Raw genomic sequence first — 18,823 nt, forward strand, 5'->3', positions numbered from 1 at the left:
TTCAGTCTTTAAACTGGCGTTTTTGTGCTGTCAGATATCTCTGGATTAATGGAAGTTTACATAGATTGGATCTAAATGTGCTTTTGTTCTCAATTTTCTTAAATAGTTTCCTCTTTGTTTGTCTGGTCTAGTTAAAGCTGGTGCTCCTGTGTTAAGAAAGTGACAGCAGTAATTGCTCTTGGACAGAGGATCCAGTGACGAAGAAACAGCCCAAAATATGGCTTCAAATCACAAAGATGGATGATGACAGTGCTAGCAGGAATGCCATGTATATGACACACTATAATAACATTAGCACCACACAGGCCGGTGTAGCAGATTTTTACTTGTCTAACTTTGTCTAAGAAAACCTAAATGAAAACAGTGGTTTAACAGTACACACCTGAGTCACAGTGCATTTTTAAACTCTGTTACTACAGAGTAGGGTTAGGGTTAAAAATAAACCAGTTGCATTGATGCTGAAAACCTGTGTAGGCCTACTTTCTTCCAGACAGAAAATTTATCAGGAATCAATCAAGAATCAGACCGATAAACAGAATCAATAATTGCTTCGGAATCAATAAAACCTTATCATCCCTAGACCTTAAGCTACTCTCCCAGGGTGCAGTTCAACCCTTGGCTCTGCTAATTGTCTCTTTCTCTTCCTGTCAGATAGCTCCTGCTGGCAACACTAGCCTCTTCCTGGCCACATTTTCTATGTGTCACTGAAATAGATACTGAGAGGGATCGTCTGATAAACCACTCCTGGCTTTTAACATTTCAACTGGTTTAAGTGTGTGTGTGTGTTTGCCCTTGTGCTGCCTCTCTCCCATTAACGTCTCATATTCTTCACCTTACTCTCTGCTTTTTGTCGCCCTGCCTCTTCGTCATCCTCCCAGATATCAACCTGAACTCTCCTAACAAGGGCCTCAGTGTGGATCATTCAGACAGCCTGGCTGATGTGCCGGTGGAGGGAGCGATGGGGAACTCGGCCAACCCTCTTCCGCTTGGCCTGACGGAGGAAGAGGCCGAGGAGCTCCGCACTGAGCTCACCAAGGTAAGGCCCAGGTGTTTCCAAATCACCAGGTGTCTACATGTAACCATAGGACAGGGGTGTGAAACTCAAATACACAGTGGGCCAAAATTTAAAACTTGGACAAAGTCGCGGGCCAACATTGATATTTATTGAAAAAATCTTCCTCCAGATATAACAATGAACCTTTTCATATGGACCCAAACAAGTTTTGCTTGAACATTGAATATGAAACAAGCAAAGCTTAATACTATACAATATATAACTTAATATTGCACACATGCAAAACTGAATTTCAAATTAAAAAAACACATCAATGGCATTCATTTCTTAAATAAAATTTAAATAAAAATCGTATGCCTCTTTGTTTATTTGCAGCTTTCTGATTTAGATTTCAACAGTAACCTTTTTCCACAGGCTAATAATAAATTTAAAAATAAAATAACAACAATAAATCAATGAACTAATAATAATGTTACTCCTATTTTCTGCCTTTTTTTTTCTTCCCATTTTTGGGAGGGGTAGCACGGTGCCAGTAGTAAGCATGAGGCGTTTATGGGTGTTGTCCTGATTGACGCGCCAAACCCCAGCAGAGCATTCTGAGATTTGTAGTTATCGTGTCGTACTGCACTCTGCTCGCAAGGCGTTTGCCCCAGAGCATGGCAGTAGTATTAGCGATACATATGCTGTATAATACCGGCGGGCCAGCTCTAGTAGTCATTTGGTATTGTCTCGCGGGCCAAATATAATTACACTGCGGGCCAAATTTGGCCCGCGGGCCAGAGTTTGACACCTATGCCATAGGACATAAAAGTCACATGTGTTTTGTGTCCTCAGTGGGATCAGAGCTTCCTTACACTTTATTACTGACATTTTGAGCCAACACAGGTTTTCTCAGGTCTGTGGAAGACTGTGTTTGGTTGAATAAAAGCTTACAGGAGCAACCTGACTTACAAGAGACTTAATTATTTATTTTATATTATTTATAAAGTGCTGAGATGTTAATATATGTCTATACTTGATTCCTTTCCTCATTTTTAACCATAATCCTTGCCTTTATTTCATGTTTCCCTGATACATTTTCTCCTATTGTATCATTATGAAAAACTAATATGTATGATTGCTGGATAGACTAAAGCCCCCCTGGTCAAAAGTATTTCAGTCAAAATGTGCTTTGCAAATAAGTTTGACATCAATTAACTCTTCAGCTTCATTATGTCACATTTTAACATTTTATTGACTATGTACAATAGGCCCTCGTCTCCACAGACATTCAGACTTGTCATAATCACATCTGTAATTAATAACAGCAATGGCTGCATTGCATTGGTTTAATTGTAAATGCACATGTTGGTTGAGGTTTCTTGGCCTGTCTTTGCTGAGCAACACTTGTGTGCAAGGAGAGCCAGGCATCCTGACAACATGAGATCATCACAGAGGTGGGAAAACAAAATGAACTTCTTTAGCAGTGGGAGTGAAGACATTTTCAAACATGACTCAGAGCAGAGAGGATGATTTGAATTTGATCCTGCAGTGGATGATAGCAAATATCTATGCTTTTCTTAGTAGAATGTAAATATCCTTCCCCTTCTAGGAATCTAGAAAAGAGACGAGCTGAAAATTGACAGAGCATCAGGAGCGAAGAGGAAACTCCAGACTGAACTCTGTCTCTGTTGTGTTTCAGGTGGACGAGGAGATCAACACTCTGCGTCAGGTTTTATCAGCCAAAGAGAGACACGCCGCAGAGCTGAAGAGGAAACTTGGGCTCAGCCCGCTCAACGAACTCAGGCAGAACCTGACCAAGAGCTGGCAAGATGTACAGACCTCCAACGCGTATGTATCAGTCAGACTCTTCAGATATTATGTTGGTCTTAGAGAGATGCTTGATTTTCCTTGTCAAGTCCTTCAGTGGTCTAAAAAGTATTCAATACCAATTTATGTTAAATCAAGGTTTGTTACGTAAAGCTGCTGTTGTAACCAGTAAGATTTGAGCACTTTGCCATTCTGACCAAGATGAAATTATTATTTTGTTTGCATTTGACATCTGCAGCTCTCAGAGTCTCAGTGATTGTTTAGACTAAAAACAGCAGTGCCCTGGAAAAACATGAGGCATGGTGAGAGTCTGGGCCTGTTGCTTCAAGTACCAGTGAGACAGTGAGATGCTTTCTAGGAAGTCCCGTTCCAGATAATAGATTCATGAGAACGAAGACTTGCCAAAACATTGCATTGTGGTTCATAATATTATGAAAAAGGATTATCAATGTGACAGTTATTTACCCCTTTGTTTCAGGAAAGTAAAGAGTAGAATTACATTTACTTTACAAAGTAATAGCAGAATGTTCCCTTGCAAATATTAGTGACTGCACAGGCTGTTGTTGCTGGACGATTTAGGATTGGTTGAACTCTTCGTCATTTTGCCGGAGCCCCCTGTGGCCTCACTCAAACAAATGAGGAGGCTGTGCTTTTTGATCTGACTCAAAACCTTGTCAGAGGTTTAGTTGTTCAATGCTAAAAATGTATTGTTGTTTTATCTTGGTCAAAATGATGGTGCTCTACTTTTACTGCAATACAGCAGTAAGCAATGTACCTGTGAGATGTGGACAGAAAATCTTGGCAAATAAAAAAAATAAAATCTATAGAAAAACCTTTAAAAAGATATGAGTAAGATTTTTACTTTACTTTATCCCGTTTTGGTTTTGGTTTTGGTAAGTAGCTGAGTCAGATCAGACTATTAGAAAGAAAGAAAGAAAGAAAGATAGATAGATAGATAGATAGATAGATAGATAGATAGATAGATGACTTTATTCATCCCCGAAGGGAAATTAGGTTGTTACAGCAGTCCGGTGTATTAGAATACAAAAATAGAATTGAATAGAATACTGAGGTAAGACAGAATAGAAATAAAAATACAGAATGGCAAGATATAAATACCATAAATGATAATATACTATGAATATGCATATGTAAATAGAAAGTGCAAAAAGAAGGATACAAATATTGTATGAATATGATATATAATATCAATACGCTTAGCATTTGGTGTGGAGTGTTGTGATGATTTAGAGTGCAAAGGGTGACAGGTCATCTTGTGTCATCTTGGCTCTGGTAGATGAGTTGTACTGTCTGATTACAGTAGTTAGGAACAATTTCCTGTATTGTTCCTTAGAGCAGCGGGGTTGGATGAGTCTGTTGCTGAAACTGCTCTTCAGCTTGTCCAGTGCTTTGTGGAGGGGTGAGAGGGATTGTCCATGATTGCCAGCAGTTTTGCCAGCATCCTTTCCTCCACCACCTCCTCCAGGGTGACAAGTTTAGAGCCAACAACAGACTCTGCCTTTTTGATGAGTTTGTTCAGTCTGTTGGTGTCCTTTGCCTTGATGCCCGCACCCCAGGACACCGCAGCAAAGAAGTTGGTGCTCGCCACAACTGACTGATAGAACATCTGCAGCATCTTGTTGCAGACATGAAAAGACCTGAGCCTCCTCAAGAAGTAAAGCCGGCTCTGACCCTTCTTGTAGATGGCCTCTGTATTGGTGGACCAGTCCAGTTTATTGTCCAGTGTTACACCCAGGTACTTGTATGAGGCCACTAAATCCACATCCGTCCCACTGATGCAGACAGGAGAGGGCAGGGGCTTGTTCCTCCTGAAGTCCACCAGAAATGACAACCTTTTAAAATACATCACAGAAAGTACCAGTTTTTACCCCTGATGACTTCACAGTACAGTGAGGTGACTCTTGAATCAGCACTCCCTGCTGTCACTCTCTGATAGTAACAGTTATCAGAAAGAGCCAAAGTGACTCATATTGTGCTGATGCATCCAGGCTTCACAAGACTTCAGGTTACTTTCTGCAGAGCTTCGCTTACACAGGATGATGTCACACCTATTGAACAGATAAAACGGAGGCAGCAGTGAAGGTGCTGTGTCATCAGACTGTTAATCCAGCTCGTCACAAATATTAAACTGCAGTTTTTCGTTCTCATGGGAACGTCTTCTTCAAACACAGCAGCTGCTCTGTCTATTAAATGTAATGCCTCATCATCATCAGATTTTAACAGGTAATTTAGTCACTAAAATGTTGAGATAAGATTAATTGAGCAGCTGCAGTTAATAACCTCTGCAGGAGGTGCTCACACAGGGAGCGGTGGTTTGAAGAATCTTAATGAGCACACACAAACTTCTTGGTAAAATCATACAATTGAAAATCAGGAAAAGATCATTTCTGATGATGGATTTACTTAACTCCGTCCACAGGGATCAATAAAGTTCATCTTAACCCTACGTAATCTATCTGGACAATTATCAGTTGCCTTATTTAGGAAACAAGTACGTAATTCAGCATGTTTTATATTTCATTTGATGGTTTTATATGAGAGTTTTATAGTCTTTATTAGCACGTCATTAAATATAATGTCTGACTTCATTAGTTTGTCAGATTCAACAGGTTCGTCTGACACTTGAATAATGTTGGTTCTGGAATACAGGACATGACCAGACTTCTTAGACTCATTACAGATGAGGAGCATTTTAAACTGTCCACTATAGTGTATGTACATCAACCACACTGTGATAAAACAGACTGGATCTGGAGAGAATTCAAAATAAGGTGAAACTATTGTGCTGTGTAAAGATAACACTTTAATATTCTAGTCACTAACATCTCTGTGTATACACCAAAAAACGGTCGTGCATTTGTAAATTTTGTGCTTTAGAGTCTTTTTTTGCTGAAGGACACAAGCATTTTTCCAGCAAGTTAGACAAACAAAGGAGAGAATTTTAATGCTTGAATAATGTCAGATCGGATCTGAGATTGCTCCATTTACAGCAACAGTGAGCCATCCTCGATGAACCGTCCTTAAAGGTCAAGCACTGAATTTGCAGTTTTTGCACATTGTGATTGAAGCACAACTTCATTTGTACCAATCTTCACAGTGAATAAGTTGCCAATTCTTCACACACAGGCTGAAAACAACCAGATTTTTCTCCCAGTGTTACTTTGATGAATGTGAACATGAATCCCTGATGGCCTGCAATTCAACCATCACCAATGAGAGAGAGAAAGGAAAAAAAATTCCAATGACAAACAGATAATATTTACATTACTCAGACCACATTCGTAATATAATTCAAGATAACCACCCACTGGGATTTTCTAACCCTAGCTTCCTCTCTGAGCCAGCCCTGCTTTGACTCCTTGTTGAACCTCTGCAGCATAACACCTTCATGTCTCTGTTTCTAGCTATGTGAGAACCACTGAGAAACTGGGCAAGTGGAATGAGAGAGTTACCAGTTCGGATCTGTGAGTCAGTCCACGCACTGTTTGCTGCTTGCTCACTGGTGATGTCTGGGCTTCTGTACTGTTTGCTCTCTCACGCTCTGACTTTTACTCACTCTCAATCCCTCTCTGTTCTCACCTGCTAACCATATTTGAGAACACTTAACATTTCAACAGCTGGTGTCTAACTTTGTGTTTGGTCGGAGGACATTTATCTGTAGTCTTTTTATTCTTTTTTTTGCTCATGTTGAATGAGATGCTGTAAAGACAGAAGTTTAGATAAGTGTGCATTAATCTGCTGAACTTAGGGTTAGGGTTAGGTGAATTCTTCACAATGCAGGACTTAAGGAGTGAGACCAAAATCAGCTCAATTTAGCAGTATTTATCACAGTTGATGGATTTGCTTGTTTGTCAGAAAGTGTGCTTGAACCTGTTCCAGAGCTTTTCTGATCTGAGGAACCTACTTTGACTGAGACTGGATCAGGACTCCAGTTGCATAATATGGCTTGACTTGTAGCACTGACGTGGGATTTGGTGTGTGTCTCACTATTAACCGCTGCTGCCTGAGTTACATAACTGACTCACCTGGATCTGTGTTTGTCCACTGTGGCCTGTGACTCACCTTTGAGTGTTTGATAAGCAGTTGTTTTCGAGGTGGTAGATGGCACAGATCATTTGGAGACGTGGCAGGATTTCTTTAATGTAGATCAGAAGTAGACCCACAGGGCTCAGAAGATACCTGTCACCTGTCTTTGCTGCTATTATTTACATCACATCATTCTGTTTAGTTATATTTCTCTCATTTGTTAATTTTCTCCTTAGTTTTGTGTCTCTCCCTCCATCCTATCAGTCATCCATCTGTTCTCCACTTCTTCTCATAGACGTCAGGTGTCTTCTCTTCCTCCTTCCTCTCTACTTCCTCTTCACATCATCATTCTTTCATATTTTTAGCTTTTTCACATGCTTTTATTACCAGTGGCTTGGACTGAAAATTGACACTGTTGTCTGATTTTTGTATTTGACAAATGGACTTTCGTGTAAGAGAAAGGCGTAAAATTGAAAGTTAAGGCTTTATTGTATTGTAATCAGGCCACTTGATGGTTACTTAGCTTGTGTAACACTGTTTTATCAGGGCAGCAAGAAATACAGTTTATTCTGCTGTGTTTGTTTACTTAGATGGCACAAATTGACCATTTAAATGTTGAAAATGTGGCTCCATTAAGCCACACACTGGTAATGTTTGTCCATTATGTAATGAACTCAGCCTGAGGGGTGATCAGTTGGCACACAGTGAAAAAACACAAATACTGTAATGACATAATAACCAGCTGATGCCAGATTCTGACCAGTGCAGGAGGCAGTGACTTGCACCCGTTAGTAATTAATCATGTTCACAGGCTGATTGTGAGACAGTGGACACCTGGGCACAAACAGGTAAAAAAAACAAAAACGCCTGCCTTGTGTTTTCTGTGTTTTCAGTGACATTTTGCAGGTTAACCATAACTCTGAAGTGCAGATGTTGAAAACTGAAACAGATCCACTCTGATACTATTCTTTATAAATATTTTACTGAATACTTTGAGGCACTATAGGAATTATTATAGACGTGGGGTGCAGGTTATATTTTCTTTATATTTACTTGTATCAAGCAATTTTACACAGGCTTACTCAAGCTCAGGTTTTTTATGTGTAAAATGTTAAAATATAGGCTTATAAAATAAATTTCAATGTGTGGGCAAAGGAACAGGAGCCAAAACATGAGATCTGGAGATCCCTAGTTTTAGTCTTTTCAGAGAAGAGTTATCATAAAAATCACATCTGAGTGTCTGGCTATGGGGCACGTGCTCAGTCAGTAATCCATCCATGTCCATTTTAATGAGCGAACACAGCCGACCCACAGGTTTGGTAGGTTTCTTTTATATGAAATGAGATGAAAGTTAAAACTCCAAGTGAACGAAACAAATTAGCTTCATAACCCGACTGGCATTAACAGGACCAGCACGTGTTTCTGATCTTGTAGTAAACTGGTCTGAGGCAGAGATTTTAAGGTGTTTTTTGAGCAGCTGAGAGAATCCAGAGGAAACTCTGTAGTTGGCATGAAAAACATTAAATCAGTGAGTTTCCACCAGGCTGCTGCTCTGAGGTCTGAGGCTGATGGAATTTTCCATGTGGCTGCTTCTGAAATGAACTGGATTGGCAAGCTCCCTCAGATAGTTAGCCTAGCCTGACAGGGTGACGACTTTTACCCACACTAACACACATCTTCACAAACAGCAGCAGGTGCACTGGTTTGTAGCATTTGTTCTACTTTCGCACACAGAATTAGACACATGCTCACACATCTCACAGTATCAGTCCTGGTTTCAACTATCATGTTCACCCACACAGACAGAATAATCATGTTACACACATCTGCCAGGAAACAGGCACATAGAAGCAAGCACATTGTTTTTGGTTTAGGCATACGCACGCACGTGCTGCCATGCACAGTACAGGAAAGTGTGTTTGTGTGTGCACCCTGGTCGTGCCTGCCGACCAGACGGGCGGCTCAGACTTGCTGCTGCAGGAACAAGTGGAAGGAGAGGAAAGGAATGTGACAGAGATGGAGGAAGAGGAAGAGAAAGAGACTGTGTTTTGCTTAGTCACATGACACGTGGTGTTCAGAGAGAGAGAGAGAAAGAGTGGGCAAACTGAACTGAACTGCACAAAGAAATAAATGGGTTATGAATTATGAATACATTGGAGGCACAAAGAGTGGGTTGCCATGAAAATTGGAGTGGGATGAGAGTCAGTCAGCTGTTTAACTCAATTTTTGGTTCAGTTGAGTGTGGTTTATTAGCACGACAGTCAATCCCACTATTGTCCCTGTATCCATATGTGTATTTCACCCAGCAGTATAGTTTCCTCGGTCAACGTTCAGACTACTACGTTTTCGTTTTATAGTGTGGATGTAGCCTCAGTCTGTGCCATGGTTTGTGCAGCGTTTTCTGGATGAGCTTCTCCGTTTCAAAATCATTGAAAGAGGTGGAGGCAAAGAAATGCTCCAACATACAAACTTCTAAATGTAAAGGAAACAGAAACCCTGTTTCTATTTGGATGATTGTGTTTCCTGCTGTGAGACGAATACAACAGTGAAGTGCTGTACGGACAGACGGTGTACTGTGACTGAGCTGGTGTGTATGCAGTCACTGGGTTGTACAGTAAGCAGCATTGTGCTGATGTAAGTCAGGATATAGAGACTGGTCTTGTCTGGAGCAGAGCCGTCTACAATGAGAGCCATCTCCTGTGTCTTTAACGTGGAAAACTGATGTAATGGTGCTGGACCTGGGTCCTGCTCTCTGCGAGGTCATCTCTTACTCTATTATTGGACAACTTAAATGCTAGGCAGTAATTGGTGTGTGAAATTTTTGCACTGATGCATTTTAAGTGTCTGTAGGTGGCCGTTTTTTTTTGTTTTTTTTTTTAAACCCTTTTTTCTCATTATTTCCAAACAAACTTGTTGCTGCTGATGATGTGAAACCCTGCCCCTACCATGTACATTAACTTATAATGGACAAATCTAGAAGAATAATGATGTTGGTGTGAGCTGTAGTTGACTCAGAGGTCAGAGTTCACCTTTGACCTGAGAGTCTGAGTGGTCATGTATGTCACATTACTGTTTATCCAGCAAATGCATTGACTCATTATATAATCAAGCATTCCTGGGTTTTCAGTTTCTACACATTTTCCAGCTGAAGAATAAATGTGTCAGTGTTCTTTCCTGGATAATAATAGGGACAGTGTTTCTATATTATCTTTAAACAATAATCTACTAATCAGTCCACTTGGCGATAAAACCAATATATCTGTAATTGGATAATATTGGTAAATGTGCCTTTTTACATGACCTGAGCTGATTTGTTAGGGTTTGTTAGGGACCAAGGCCTCCGCCACATGAATGTGAAGTTAGTTCTCCTGTCATTCTTGCGTTGGCAGCTTTCTTATCTGCTCTGCCATTGTTTTACTGAGCAGTCAGCACAAACACACTTCCTCTCTTTTTCCAGATCCTGTGCAGGCAGGAGTGTTTGTGTGTGTTGTGTAGAAAGTGTGTGTGTGTGTTGTTTAATCCTGCTTTGTTGCTAATCATGAAAATGCTGTGCTGTCTGGTGTTTGATCTATTAACCTGGCGTTTGAGAGTTAGTATGGGACTGTTTTCCACACTAAAGCGTCAACCTTCAGCTTTTCCACTAACAATGCGCTGCCGTGTCCCTTTGCCCTCACAGCTTCCTGAAGAGCTGAGCTGGACTGATCCAGTTCACTTAGCTGAACACTGGTGGTATTTTGACAGGAGAACCTGCAGGGAAATCGATGCCTGTTATCAGCAAATGATGGTGTTTGCTTAAGAGATGAAGTTTTTATTTTCTAAATGAGAGAAGTTAGTCAGAAAAAATAACTCTATTATTTAACATTTTGCTTTTTCTAAAAAAAAAAAAAAAAAAAAAACCTTGGTACCATTGTTATCTTCATAATATATCTATTATAAAGGGTGATTCAGACGTAGTAATAGGTAACATCTCCTTCAGTACAGAGCATTCTCTCCATTAGCACCATTATATGTAACTAGACAGGGTTCAGTCCCATCAGTTTGATGGGGGGAATGTAAAGTCCGGTGCTGGAAATGCATCTTAGATTTGATAATGATTTAGTGAATTCAAAATAATGAGTATCTCCTCTTATTAGACAGATCCAGTAGTTCAGGTCCGGACAGCAGAAGCTGCACTGAGCCAAAGCAAAATAGTTCAAAGACACTGACGCTGATTTTACTTGAATTCATTGTATAGTGCCGTTCACACTATGATCAATAACTATAATGACGAGTGTAACTATAAGAATGTGAGCATGCACACTGATGAACAATAACACTGCACACTCCAGCTGAACACACAACACTCACCACTGATGTTTAGGGTGAATCCATCTTGTTAGCAACTTTATACTGTTTTATCAAACACGGGTATGTTTATTTTTAACCTTAATGGCGACTCTCTCCAATATCATCGGCCATGTTGAACATGTCGTATTGACCCGTCGGCCAGCTCTGGGTGATCGGCTGAATTCATGTGAATCCTGCAGTGTTACGTGTCGGTGTTGATGCGTAGCCCAACAGGCTTCACTAGTAACCTCTTTAGCTTGGCTCGTAACAATCGCTTCGCCATGAACATTCGGAAACGTTCACTCTATTGGTTGCAGTGGAGAAAGCACATGTTGCTATGGTTATGTTTTGTCACGAACATGAAGGAACATAGTGAAATTTCTCAGCGTTTCCTGTCCTATGATTTTATTGTGTGATCGTGTTGTGCTCTGTTGTTAACACTGCAACCTTCAGTTTAAATGTTTAAAGTCTTTTAAATCCAACAGCACGTCAGAGTCAGCGTAGCGGTCGGAAATGAATTGTGCCTCTACTGAACTCTACTGTACTGTGTTGTTAGTGTGTGTCTCTTCCCCTGTGTCATTATCCTGCTGTTGTGTCTTCAGATATCTGTCTGCCTCAGCCACTTTGGATGACATTACCCACTCTGAAGCGTGAGTTGACCCCTTTCTCTTTTGTGTTCTTGTTTTGTTTTTGTAGATGAGCTAAGGTTTCTTTCAGTTTGGTTTTCACTTTGGGGACATTTTATCACTGTTCATGCTTTTTCATCTGTTCTTCTCCAGCTTCTGTGATATGAGTGTGTTGCAGTAGATTTTTATCTTTTTTAATTGTGTTAGTGGCTGAATTCAGGAAAGATTTTCTACTTCATGTTTGAAAAAACATTAGAGGACAAGTTCACTTAATTTTATGGTTTTTAAGAGAAGAAAGGAAGTTTAGCTTTAGTTATTTTCATGGATAAAGGTAAAAAAAGAATCTGAATAAGTCTAATTTGGGCTGTACAAAATTATAACCAACATTTGTAATTATTTTCTGACATTTTGTCGATAAACGGATTAACCAGAAACAAAAGGACGTGTTGGTTGCAGCTGCTCTAGATTACGAGTTTACAACTATTTAAAATCAAATTGAACAGAAGCAGATTAATAAAAAGCAGCAAGGTGAGTAGTGAAACAAGATTGAAATTTCACTCTGTGATAGTTAAAGATTTTCCAATGAAATGTATTTATACAGGACACAATCACATATTTGTCTGCTGTGTCAACATCAGAGACACTCTGGTTTCTCTTATAGTCCTCATATATAATATTTGTTAATTGCAATGACGAGGCCGACAACTTGTTTAAAAACTCAGCAGCTGACAGGAGAAATGACCTAATTTGTCTGTTTGATTTGGCCCTACAAGGAAATACTGTAGTCATCAGGGCTGAAGTAGTAATTACCATGATCTTTTCCTTTTTTGAAGAAGGTATGAATCTGGACAAACTTGTTTCTCATCAAGCTCTTAGGGTTTTTATGTTTTGGGTCAAAGGTGAACTCTCTAAAGCATGTCATTGTCCTGCTATTACAGGAGCAAGGCTACATTTTTGTGGGGTAGAGTAGAGTTTCTAGTGATGAAACATAAATAAATGATAAATTTAAAAAAAAAGATTAAATGTTATATGAGAAAAATGATTTTAAAAGAAAGTGGTTGGGATCTACAGTCGGAGTCCTTGAGGTGTTGAATGAGCATTTTTGAGCAAAATTATAAAATCCATGAACAACATTAAGTGCTTCGTGCAGGAGGTCGTCCATGTTGATGGACTCAGTCGTGTGTGTTGATACTCGGCCACACCAGCTCATCCTCTGTGAACCATCTGCTGCTGAGACTCTGTGTGTGTTTGAGTGGCCCAGCTCATCGTGATGTCGGCTTTTACCCAAGATGTGTGTATCTGTATGTTGTGTGTGCGTACAAGCAGCCAGTGTGGATGTGTTTATTTCTGCTTGTCGGTTCCTTTTGGCAGTCTGGATGTATTTGTGTGGCTGTCGATGTGCTTTTTTTTTCATTGTGTCTGTTTTTGTGCACATATTAGCAGGTGTAGTGTGACCACACCTGTTGACCTTGTTAATCCTGGTCGCTCTGTTGAATCCGTGTTTACTCCAACTTCACAGCCACATCCACTGTCTGTGCATTAAGTAGAGGCAGTTAGCCTAGCTTACCATAACGACTAAGAACTTTGACTCTGACACATGTAAATAAATCTAATGATTGCTTAAGGTCAGTTGTAGTCACCACACCTTGACTAAACATTATTGCAGCAAGGTGGCAGCTTCAACCACTGCAGATTAGTGTTAAGTTGTTTTTCAGTGTGAGTTGCAAAAAACCAGAACCTGCCTAGAAGCAGCTTCAGGCCTCAGACTCTGTGTAGTGGTATGAAGTATTTGGGAGCACTGCCTGAAATCAGACATGTGCATGTCAGACAAGAGTAAACAGGAGCTTTGGCAGACTGCAGACAACAGGAATGTCCTAAAACCAAAGAGGGCCCAGGGCAATGCAATACCACTCGTACACTGAATTTCAGATTGAATGAAAACGAACAGACACACATTAAACTTATTTCCTGCCTCATATCATGACCCAAGGAAAGTCTGCTTCAGGTGAAAATCTTCAAAAATGCTCAGACAAACAGATTTTGTTTTAGAAGATGCCTTTTTTGTTTTTTGATGCCTGTCTGGTTTTGAAGAAGTTTTCCTTATCTATATCTGAGGCTCTACACACCAGCCTGCTTTAGTAAAACCTTCAGCTTTATCTGCTGAGTTTGATTGTGGTAGCAATATGAAAAAACTATGTCATTATTTAAGGAAACTTGTTCTGGGACATTTTTTTTTTACCTTTGCTTCGTTCAGCTTCAGCAGAAGACGACTGATATGGTCTGAAAGATTCTTTTGAAGTACGGGACCTCAGTTAGGCTTGATAAAGGCGTCAGTATGCCTCGAGTAACCTCCCACCACTGGTTTGACTCTCTTTCACTCGGGTCTGACACCATAACTGTCTTCAGAGAGACTGTATGAAAATGTGCTCTATTATCCTTGAACATTAATTCCATCTCACCCCCCTCTCATAGCCTTTGACTGTGTATATTCAGATCAGCTAAAAAACTCTTTTACCTTAAGAGACGTTTGGTCGGCAGGTCATTCGAGCAGACCCACGCTTTTTAGTTTTACAACCTAAATGAGGAAAAAAGTGTCAGTGAGTGATGATCAGATCATTCAAAAGCTCCAGACCTTCACTTCACATCAACATCAGGGCTTCTGCATCTCACAGTTTCTGTAACTTTCCCAAAAACCATCAATCCAACAAGCGTACGATTGACCGGGTGTGTAGGGGTGAGGACATAGGCAGGATTTGAGCTTTTCTTCCAAGCTCTCAGGGATTCCGACTGAAAACAGTCCTGTGTTAAAGCAGAACAGGGGTCTGTGCTGATTTCCACGTGTTGTTGAAGGTACAATGATATGATCCAGGGAGTCCAGTTTTAGAAATGGATTAATGTGTTTAAAGGCTTTTCAGACACCAAAACACTGCACAGTGTAATAATTAGAATAGAAATAATCAGAGACAGGATTTTACAACTCTAGAAAGTCATCACTGCCTTAATTATTTTATCTTTTGTTGAGATGATCATGAGATACACAGAAATATTAATCCACCTGGTGCCCTGTGCACTTGCAGGTACTTGATTAACTAAAGCCACACCTTGCTGGATTATGTCACATTGCAGCAGAAGATGAGACTGATTCAGTTTATTTTCAGGAGTCCACTGCACTGACACCCTCACAGAGCTGACGGACCAACTCCATTCAGATGAATGAGAAAGCTGCAATGTTCTTTTTTAATGCAGGGCCACTGTCAGTCTGAACGTGGCCTTATTCAGGCTTTGCAACAACTGCGGTCACTTCACTTGTTTGAGGAGTGACTGACTGAGAGTGTGTCACTATCTGTGTCTTGATAGCTGTGTTTTCATCCAGCTATAGGTTCTGGCCATTTGCTATAAACTTGGCCCTTTAAACATGTGCAGACAACATGTCATAGAACCCACGTCATTACACTGTAGTCTTTACCCAGGGTCTGTTTACTTTCCAACAGTTCTACCTGCCTCTCCATCTTCTTCTGCAGTCGTGTTTCTGTCAGTGGGTACTGAGAAGTGACAGTCAAGAGGAGGATTAAGAAAAAGAGTTTTAATAGATAATTTGATTGTTTAACAGAGAAAATACTCAATAGTTGAATCAAAGATGTTGTTGATGTTGTGATAGTTGACACCCTAAAAGAAGGGGGTAGCAGCTTGTGTGTGTGTGTGTGTGTGTGTGTGAGTGAGAGAGAGATCTGGCCATCATGCCCTCTCTTCCATCGCACTGACACAAACAGCAGACACTAACATCCCAGAGCCTCGGCTGCAGCGGGACATGCTGAATCATATCTTTCATTAACACTGACGGGTGTTTCTGTGCTTCTGAACTGTTTCAGAATAAAAGTGCTGAAATGAACTCATTGTTAGATGATGAGAGACGTGAATCTTTTTCTGTTTGATTTGTAAACGGATGTAAGCTGTCAGATGGATGGAGGACCTCACACAGATGGTGGTGCAGTTAAAAACAGAGCAGGGGAGCAGGAGGCTGGAGTTTTCAGGGACATCAACCTTTTACCAGTTTGTGGCTGTGGGCTGAATTTCTGATGTCTGACTGTACCTCTGTGTGAACACTAACCTTCAGGGTGAATAACTTAAATCACTGTTAGCTTTTGTCTTTGTGTTTGCTGTGGTCAAATGGTTTGGTCTAATTTAGTCCTCTGTCTCCTCTTTGCTCTCCTGTCTCTCCCCCTCCCATCCATCCGTTTTGTTTCTTTCTGTTCGTTGTCTGTCGTCTTTTCTTTCAACTGTCCATCCTCCTCCCTTCCCCTCCTGTCCTGTCCTTTTTATTTCCTTTCCCTCTTTTTTCCGCTGTCCCACATCTTCTTTTCATTCCACTCCAACCATCTGTCCTCCCCCTCTTCTTTTCTCCATTGTTCTCTCTTCTCCATTATCCTGCTCCCACCTTTCTTGCCTCTCTCTCTGCATTCATCCCTCCCTCCCTCTCTTTCTCTCTCCTCGCTGCAGATACAAGAAGACTCAGGAGACTCTTTCCCAGGCGGGACAGAAAACCAGTGCAGCTCTCACCACAGTGGGCTCTGTCATCAGCAAGAGACTGGGCGACATGAGGTACGACGCAGCGGAGCCAAAATGGCCGACACATTCTGGCCAGACCACAGGAATAAATGAGCAGAGTGGCCAGTGTTAAAACAGAATGATCCCAGTCTGGGATATCCACTAATCCCATGAAGGTGTTTACATCACGTCCTCCTTTCAGAAACCTGGATAAACCCAGTTTTGCTAGTTGGATTGTTCCAGTGTTTCCCATACATAGACCATTCTGTGGAGCACCGCCACAGAATGGAGACCAACCGCCACAGAATGATTCTGTTTTTTTTTGTTTGTTTTTTTTCAGTAGTTGTTCTTTTCCCTCTCGTCGATGCTCTCAACGTAATATCATTCCATTCATTCATCTCCGCATAGCGCTCTTTCTCAGACACACACGGACACACACAGACACAGGCATACGCACACACACACAGACAAGCGCGCATATGCCAGCGGTGCGCGGGAAAATCAACCAGCGGATCACTGGTGCGTGCACACACACTCGTCTGATTGGCACACTCCTCCTCTGCACGCACCAATCACAGGAAAACCCGCCGCAGACTCATCTGTGAATTGCGAGCGGGATTTCTCAGCGATGAATAGGGTAAGCACATAGAAATTTAATATTCCTTAGTATATCTTTTAAAGTAATGGACATTGGAGTGTTATATTAATAATAAGTTATATTTCATTTTATCTCCAGATAAAAACAGATCTCAGCGACAGGCTTCAAGGGGAACACCTGGCAGCCTGCTTAAGACTTTCCATGAATGGGCCCAAACCCAAGGAGGTCCCTTATGAGAGAGCACTTGAGTTTTTTTTCAGGAAGCCAAGAAAAATTAGGTGTTCTGATAGGGCATGCAAGCTTTGCACCAAATATATAGTATAAGAACATGAAAAGAATCTGAATCAGGCTTTGTACCTTAGGTAGTTTCTTTATTTTATTTGTGTTAATATTTTATTGTTACATTATTTTATTTTACCCAAAAAGTTAGAACAGGTTATTGGTTGAGGTATGTCTTAAGTTAATTATTTGAAATAAAAACCTCCAGCTGAAGTTGTTTTGTGCAAATCATTCCTGTCACAGAATCTAAAGATTGAAACTAGTTGGGGTGAGAAGTGAAACCAGGCAGGGCTCTGGTAAAAATGTTTTTAGTTGTTGTCTCTTAAAGAACTTACTTTTAAAGAAGTAAGATTGAGCTGAATAATTCCAAATGCTGTAGCTTTATAATGGTCTCAGCAGGTGACTCTGAAGAACAATAGATACAGTTTTTTTCATATGGCAGCTTCAGAAAGTGTTGAACGCCGCCCGCTGCATACACTCTGCATACAATGACTGACTCCACCGACTGCCACAACACTGTGACACTCGATTCCCCCAACGGTGTCAGTGGAGCACCACGAATTGCTACCTGGTCTGTGGGAAACACTGTGTTCCTATAAAAACCAAGATCCTGAGATGTAAACACCTGATTATTGATTTGCCCACATCCTCAGAAGCATTCTTAACTGTCAGTCAGACAGTTGCACAACAAACAGGATGATAAATGCTGGAAAAATTATCCACATGCTGACACCTGTAATGCAGGTGAATCTAATTATGATGCTTCTACTGGAAACTGAATAATTACTGCAACACTGTCCACTGCTCATTTTTCCTTGAAGCTGCCTCCTATAACCTCTGTCTTTTAACCTTAACCAGTAAGTAGTTCTGTAGACAAACTGTGGAACTGACTCTAACAGAAAATGTTCATTTATTTACCAGCTTTATAAGCTGAAAGTGCATTTTCCTAACTCATGGAATGATTTCTTCATTTGTCTTCCATCTAGTTTTTCTTTTGTCATTTAACCCAGTTGTGTGAATTTCTCCTACATTTAGTACATTTTGTTTTGGAGTAGTTGAACCACCCCTATGATGTAGACTAGAGGTTTTCACAGGTCCAAAACAGATCCAAGGGAATCTAACCTGAACCAGACGTGTAAGAATTAAATCTCAAAAAAAGAGACCTGATCTGAAATCAGCCCAGAGGATTTAGAAGAAATTTAAATGGTTGATAAGAACAAAACATTTACCCTGCACTTAACACTTCACACCGCAATAGAACAGGACCAAGACAAACTGGATTAGACTGAATTGGACCTGCGAAGACGTTTCATGTTGACTATTTCCTGACCTAAAATCACACTTCATTAGAAGTGTGTTGATGTTGCTTTGAAGAGAACAGAAAAGATAAAGCACGGTAACCAAACTCGGTCCAGTTTCCGATTGTCATTCTGAAATATTTGAACTGACAAAGCAGCGGTTCATGAAGTGTGGTTGTGGGTTAAGAGGAAACATTTACTGTAGATTTAGACTCAGTGAAGATGCTTTAACCACCAACTCCTTCACATCAAACTCCTCATCTCTGATGACGCCTTGTTG

The 18,823-nt window shown here is 40.6% G+C and overlaps 1 protein-coding gene across 13 annotated transcripts in view; it reads left to right on the top strand.

Moving 5' to 3' along the window:
* tpd52l2b (tpd52 like 2b) overlaps window positions 1-18,823 on the top strand; it is a 30,211-nt gene that overhangs the window by 4,921 nt on the left and 6,467 nt on the right. For 4 of the 13 annotated variants that reach the window (XM_071472285.1, XM_071472277.1, XM_071472278.1 and 1 more), the window contains 5 exons: window positions 879-1,036; window positions 2,697-2,845; window positions 6,250-6,309; window positions 11,800-11,847; window positions 16,321-16,422. In XM_071472285.1, the coding sequence (XP_071328386.1) occupies window positions 959-1,036; window positions 2,697-2,845; window positions 6,250-6,309; window positions 11,800-11,847; window positions 16,321-16,422 (437 nt within the window). In that variant the 5' untranslated portion in view covers window positions 879-958. The remainder of the gene's footprint in view (window positions 1-878; window positions 1,037-2,696; window positions 2,846-6,249; window positions 6,310-11,799; window positions 11,848-16,320; window positions 16,423-18,823) is intronic. The other 9 variants (XM_071472279.1, XM_071472281.1, XM_071472288.1 and 6 more) reach the window with 3 other exon arrangements.

Source organism: Trachinotus anak, unplaced genomic scaffold (genome assembly GCF_046630095.1).
Source record: "Trachinotus anak isolate AG129_WGS33_773 ecotype Australia unplaced genomic scaffold, CSIRO_AGI_Tana_v1 ptg000037l, whole genome shotgun sequence".
In the NCBI taxonomy this organism is placed as follows: Eukaryota; Metazoa; Chordata; class Actinopteri; order Carangiformes; family Carangidae; genus Trachinotus; species Trachinotus anak.